At 25.9% G+C, this 7,500-nt stretch overlaps 2 protein-coding genes across 2 annotated transcripts in view; both read left to right on the plus strand.

Moving 5' to 3' along the window:
* Nucleotides 1-2,566: 2,566 nt before the first annotated feature.
* Nucleotides 2,567-4,282, plus strand: LOC100199440 (glycoprotein endo-alpha-1,2-mannosidase). Its single transcript, XM_065790918.1, has one exon. The coding sequence runs from the start codon at nt 2,627-2,629 to the stop codon at nt 4,034-4,036; it is 1,410 nt and encodes a 469-aa protein (XP_065646990.1). The 5' UTR covers nt 2,567-2,626; the 3' UTR covers nt 4,037-4,282.
* A 1,546-nt stretch (nt 4,283-5,828) lies between these two features.
* Nucleotides 5,829-7,500, plus strand: part of LOC124812281 (LYR motif-containing protein 2) — a 9,067-nt gene continuing 7,395 nt past the window's right edge. Inside the window, exon 1 of the mRNA XM_065790920.1 lies at nt 5,829-5,901. Coding sequence (XP_065646992.1) covers nt 5,866-5,901 — 36 coding nt within the window. The 5' untranslated portion in view covers nt 5,829-5,865. The remainder of the gene's footprint in view (nt 5,902-7,500) is intronic.

The following is a 7,500-nucleotide window of genomic DNA, read 5'->3' on the forward strand; positions in this document are numbered from 1 at the left end:
CAGATGGTGTCATAAATGTCACTTTAAATATAAATAAATTACTACAGACAATCAAGTAAATTTAGGTTTAAAGTCTCAGTGCATCATTTGCTTCAATGTTACAACACTGCTACATAAATTACACTGCTACATGCATTCTTTATTAGTTAATGGTGAGCTTACAGTTCATGTATTTATTTTTTTTTTTTTTTTTTTTTTTTTTTAGATTATTCACCTCCCCAAGGCCCGAGGGGGGGTTACTACAGTCGAGGAGGCTACTCATTTTTTTTTTTTTTTTTTTTTTTTTTTTAGTTGTTATTCGTGGTACAACCCTCTCTCAACTCTTTAACTTCGAAACACGAACCTTTCCGAGCAAGGCCGCTGCGCGGAGAAACTAAGTTGAGCGCGGTACTTCCAGGGACGTGGTGGGAGTCGAACTCCGAACCTCTCGCTTATGAAGCGAGAGGTTCTTACCACTACACCACTACCGCATTAGTGTAGTTATCTATAACATCAGCATCAAAACTTTATCACAACTTATATTTAAATCAAATCCAAGCTGTAGTAACATTACCATTCTATGTTCCCATACCTCGAAAAAGACATAAGTACGCATCTAAATTGTGAATTTGGCAATTGCCTCATTTGATTCAATTTTTTTAACGGTGTCGCTCACCCATGGAACACACTACCAAACAAAGTTGTCAGTGCTATTAGTGTCAACTGCTTCAAAATTTGGTCAGCTATCACCATTATTACTACAGCGCACCATCTTTCATCCAATCATGCACAAGCTAGTTCGGCTAGCTGATGATGGGCTTACGAAACACGTTCTGTGTAATTTAACTAACTACTAATCGAACTTGGTTCTTTTAAAAATTTTTCAATAATTAAAATAATTAAAGCAGTTACAATAGATGTAACACAAAGCACAAATCACAAAAGCACACAAAGCAAATCTTGTATTAAGGAGTTTGGAGTTGTGGATCAAGGAGTCTGTTGGAGTCTTAGAGTCAAGGAAAAAATATGGGAATCAAATTGCAGATGATGACACTGCTTAAATTGAACTGATCAGGAAGTCAATGAACAAAAATGTTTTAAATTGTGCTCATTCACAGACTAAAATTGAGATTATCCATTCTTTATTAAACCAAGTCTTTATTAATTGTATCTGAAATGCTAAAAATCTCGTAAATACCTGTCACAAAAGCATGTTCAATAAGCAAGACCACATACCTGCTAAATAAACATACCTAAACACTATAATCAAAAATAGAAAAAAGCAAACTATGAACTTAACACACCTTTTGGATATAATAATTTTGCTGCATTCATTTCACCAAGACCCTGTTCAATGTTGGCCACAGCAAACATACCTTGATAGCTGATAAAGATGCAAAAGTATTACTTAAAAATGCATCCAAAAAAGATCAACATAAAATGCTAATTCATAATTTATCTCAAAACATTTTTAACTAAAATATAATATATATATATTATATTTTAATATTATCATAACTTATATCATATATCATTATATATATATAACTTATATCATGTATCAACTTATATCTTACATCAATAATTATATCATAACTTAACATTTTCAACTAAATCCATATAACTTATTATGTTAGCAACTTATGCATATATGCCATCACAACCATATATATACCATCACAACCACTTTAAACAAGTTTAATAAAGTCAGTCTGAACTCAATCATGTATTGAAATTAAAAGCTGCACATATTTTTAACTGAAACTGTTTCATGGTTTGTTACCTTAAATAATACTATCTTGTATATGAATTATATTTGAATAATAATCTATATAATTCAAATTCGAAGTTCTTGATTTTTAGGAGTAAGAAGGTTGATTAGGAATCTGCTTGACTAATGATCTTTTTTCTTAAGCCCAAACCATATCTTTATATACTCACTTAAATTTCAATGCTTTTGAATAAATTGTTAATAGAAACCAAATTAAGAAATATTTATTTACATTTATCTAATAAACCTTAGTTATATCTTTTATTATTATTGCTTTAATAAAACTAATAAAATTAATAAAACTATTATTTTTTATTATATTCTATTATTTTTAACTTTATTACTATTATTATCATAAATACATCTTTGTTTTAGTTCTCTTATTAGTATTATTTATAACGATAGTGATAGTGGTTCTGTAGTAGTAGTAGTAGTAGTAGTAGTAGCTTTACTAGTATTATTATTGCAATTATTATCTTTATATTTGTTTATATGTATATATTGTGTATATTTTATTTATATGATGAAATATATATATATATATATATATATATATATATATATATATATATATATATATATATATATATATATATATATATATATATATATATATATATATATAAATGATATAACTGATGATATAATTAATGCATAAATATTAAAAAAAAATTAAAACCATCATGTTTTTATCCAAAAAAGGTTTTTGGTAACAATTTATTAAGGTGTTCTTCTACAATTGTCATTTTTATAATTTTTACATTGTTTGACTTTATTTGAGACTTGGGCCTCGAAATAAATGTGTATGTTCTTTAATAATTTTCATAATTATTTTTTTAGAATAAGTTGATAAAATTTTCTTCAATAGAATGCTTAATGATGATTAGATATCTAATATGGATGATGAAAAGATTTATAAAAAGTTCTTTTGCTATTCTCTTGATTATTTTTCTTGTTGTAGTTATTTTTACTCTAAAACATTTGTATTCAAGCCAAAGTAGTAGTAAATTCGATGCAAACTTCTTGGAAGATGTTAAAAATAATATTGATGATAAGTTTGATGCAAAGTTTCAAGATGATGTTATAAAGGATAGCAGAGATAATATTGCAATTATTTCCAAAAATATTGATGATATAGATTTAAATAAAAATATTACTTTTGATGAAGATGAAAAAAATAATGAAGTTTTGAGTTTTACAAAAGATTTTCAACCGGAAAATTATAATCCTTGTTACAATGTTCATATATTTTATTATCCCTGGTATGGAAATCCTACAGTGGATGGTGATTTTGTTCACTGGAATCATAAATATTTACCTCATTGGAGTTCAGAAGTGGCAAAAATGTACCCAAGTGGAAATCATGTTCCTCCGCTTGACATAGGAAGTAATTTTTATCCTGAACTTGGTGCATATAGCTCGGCAGACTTAAAAGTTATTGATAACCATATGCAGCAAATTTTAATGGGAAACATTGGTGTTCTAGCTGTTTCATATTATCCTCCAGGTTTATATGATGATAATGGAAAAGATTGGCAATTTATATTACCAAATATTTTTAATGTTGCTGCGAAATACAAATTAAAGGTTACTTTTCATATTGAACCTTACAAAGATCGTTCAGAAGTAACATTAAAACGAGACATTGAACATATTTTAAGAGTTTATGGCTCACACCCTGCATTCTACAAACATAAACATAAAGGCGTTCTTCGTCCCTTATTATATGTTTATGATTCTTACCATACAAAACCTGAAAGTTGGAATCAGCTTCTTGGGACAAATTCAACTTTAAGTATTAGAGACACAGCTAATGACTGTTTTGTGATTGGCCTTTTGGTTGGGCAAAACCATAAACAAGACATTATTTCATCAGGTTTTGACGGGTTTTATACTTACTTTGCAGCAAATGGTTTTACTTATGGGTCTTCAAGGTATAATTGGAAAAGTTTGAAGAGTTTTGCAGATGAAAATGACTTGCTATATATTCCTAGTATAGGTCCAGGGTACATAGATACAAGAGTACGACCTTGGAATGTGGAAAACACAAGAAAAAGATTAAAAGGTAAATATTATATTGACTCTTGGAATGCAGCTTTAAATGTGAAACCAGATTTGATTTCAATTACTTCATTTAATGAGTGGCATGAAGGATCTCAGATTGAAAAAGCTATCCCAAAACAAATAACAAATTTTAAATATCTTGATTACAGCCCTTCTCCACCAGATTTTTATCTTAGCTTGACAAACAAGTATGTACAAACTTTTTCTAAATGTTCCATTTGATTTTTTTTAAGTTTCAATTAATAGTGACTTGTTAAATTATGCATTACATCGAACATATTTTACAGAAATAGGATTACCCTATCATTCAATTTTTGCTATTTGGATTTTGAAAACTTTGTTTTATACTATAAACTTTTGTTTATGAGAGACTCTTTGTAAATGTTCTTTGTGTTTTTTTACTTCAGTTGTTGATTCTATATAATGTATACTTCATAAAGTGTTTTTAAATAGATTTTGAGTATTCTACATGTTTTATTTTTTTTAATTTTAAAGAACCAATAATTTGCAAAAACACTTATTTTTTCATCTTTTCCTTCCTCTCCTTATCACTCTACTTGATAATTCTGCAGTTTCACTTCATGAAGAAATAAGTTATATGAACTTATTTCTTCACTTCATGAAGAAATAAGTTAAGTACTGCATTACAAAGAGTATTGGATTTTTGATTTCTTTTTCAATGAATAGCTTCACTATACCACATTTTATATATTTGTTTAAAATTTAAAAGAATTTGTAAAATAGTTTTATATTTATGTATTTGTTTTGTTTATAATGTATTTATTGTTGGTATGTTACTTTATTTTTTATATAAGATGCAAGAAACTTATATTTATTGTGAAAAGTAATTTTAATACTTTTTTGATTTTGAGATAAACTAAGGTGATAAAAACTGAGATGAGCTAGTAATAACAAGGTTCAAAAAGTTATATAAAGGAGGTGCTTACATACATACATACATACATACATACATACATACATACATACATACATACATACATACATACATACATACATACATACATACATACATAGGGGAAAGTATGCACCCTTGATCCTAAAATCCAGGGGGAAAAAAACTTAACAAAAATTTACATAAGACAAAATTATAAAACTATTTTAGAGTTTTCTATATTTATGGTTTTAATAAACTTTAAGAAAGTATATATATTTTTTTTATAGTCAATATTAGTTTTACAATTATCATTAATTTAGGAGAATGTTATTAACATAATGCGCCCTGGATTTTATGATCAAGGGTGCACGCTTTCTTCTACATACATACATACATACATACATACATACATACATACATACATACATACATACATACATACATACATACATACATACATACATACATACATACATACATACATATATATATATATATATATATATATATATATATATATATATATATATATATATATATATATATATATATATATATATATATATATATATACGGCCCTTGGAATTAGGAAAAATGAGGTTGGCATTAAATTGCTGACCTCAAACTGTTAGTGGTCAGCAAAAAAATTTGACACAAAGGGGTTACCATAAAACATAGAAACAAGGTTGGCAATATATTGCTGACCTCAAACACTTTAATGTTATATAAAATCTTATTCAAATTTGGACAAGCAATTGTGATTTTAATAATTTTTTGTTAAAAAAAAGAATCTTTTGTCTGGGATTTTTGCTACAAACATTCATATTTTCATGATTCCCAGTCCTGATCATTTAATGGAAATATATCGTAGTCAACAAAATATCATACAGATGCTATAATATTTTAAAATTGCCTTAACTACACCGAGCATGTACATATGTGTTTATATATATATATAGATATATATATATATATATATATATATATATATATATATATATATATATATATATATATATATATATACACACATACACACACACACACACAAAGTTACATATGTACATGTACAAATGTTTTTATATTTGTACATACATATGCACAAATATATAAATATATATATTTTTTTAATTTAGTTTAAAACAAAAATATTGGCATGGGATTAACAAAAGATGTTTTATCATTGCAGCAGGTTGTTTGCTGGTTTTTTTCAAGTATTCTTAAAGATTATTTGCTGTGGTGTGTAATGTAAAATTAAATTTTATCTGTTTTCCTTTAATATATATATTTATAGATCTCCTCCTCCTCCGTGTGAAGCAAGACCTTTAGCTCCTGCTTCACACTCCCCCAAAATGATTTACTGGAATAATATACTGCTCTCCCAAAAGTATAATTTTTTTTAAATTATTAAAAAATTGTAATTTAAAAAATTTTTTTATAAAGTTTAAATTTTTTAAAAAGTATCATTATCATTTTAACTTAAATGAAAAACAAAAAGTCATTTTTATAAAAAAAAAAAATTAGTTGCATAATAAACTGCAATGCTTTTTAAAAGGCACGGTTGTTGCAAAAAAAAAAAATAAAAAAAATAATTAAAAAAACCCAATTTAAATGCAAATGCTTTTGACTCATAAATATAAAATTATTACACTCTAAATTTTTTCTCAAATAAGCAATGTTAATAAATAAACAACTAGTGTGAAAACACTAAGACAATGCTCGTCTGAAGAATTTTTTCATGGCGCAATAAATGACACTTATTATGTAAATATTCCTGTAACATTAATGTTACAAACATATGCTTGTAGCAAGTATAAAACCAAATTTTGTATTTAATAAGTAATTTTTTCAATGAATCAACAGATAGCTCGTGCAAAAACCAAAAGCTCTCATAAGAAGCTATTTAGATAATATATAAAAAATTTTAATATAATCATCATTTTATAAAAAACGTTAAGAAAAAAAAATTTCATACTTATTGTTTTTAGTTTAAAAATATCATTTTCTAGGCAGTGAAATCTAAAATAATAATTTTTTTATAAAATGATGATTATTTTTGAAGTTTTTATATAATTTCACTTCTTTTGAGACCCAACATGATATATTTTTGAAGAACTATTTTTTTGATAATTATAGGGACCAGTTAAATGTTCTAAAAAAATATTTTAAGGGGTGCCTTGGGGCACCCTTTAAAATATTTTTTTGTTCAAAAATATTTTAATTCTAGTATTATTTTATTAAATAGAACACATTTAGAGGATGCGAGTAGACATTTAAAAAAAGTTGTTTTAAGAACCACCCTAATATATGTATTTATATATGTGTGTGTGTGTGTGTGTGTGTCTATATATATATATATATATATATATATATATATATATATATATATATATATATATATATATATATATATATATATATATATATATATATATATATATATATATGCACACAGTGGCTTTCAAAAGTATAAGGTCATTTTATTTGACTTTTTAATTATCTTTCAATTGATTTTTTAAATAATAAGTAGTGAAAAAACTTTTTTTAGTCTTATTTTCTCCTTTCTGAGCAATTTAATGGTAAATTAAAGCAACCCTAATAATTGTTAAAAAATCTTTCTAAATTTTGAGTCAGTTAATTTAAACTTAAGATGGGTCTAAGGTTAAGTCTAAAATTAATTATACAAGAATCCTGAAATTGGATTTGTGCTGACTACTATAAATAAAATAAGAAATATAAGGTAAGATTTTGCGCCAAGAGTACAAGGTGGTGGTGGCTCTATTGGTATACA

Source organism: Hydra vulgaris, chromosome 02, assembly GCF_038396675.1.
Source record: "Hydra vulgaris chromosome 02, alternate assembly HydraT2T_AEP".
Lineage (NCBI taxonomy): Eukaryota > Metazoa > Cnidaria > Hydrozoa > Anthoathecata > Hydridae > Hydra > Hydra vulgaris.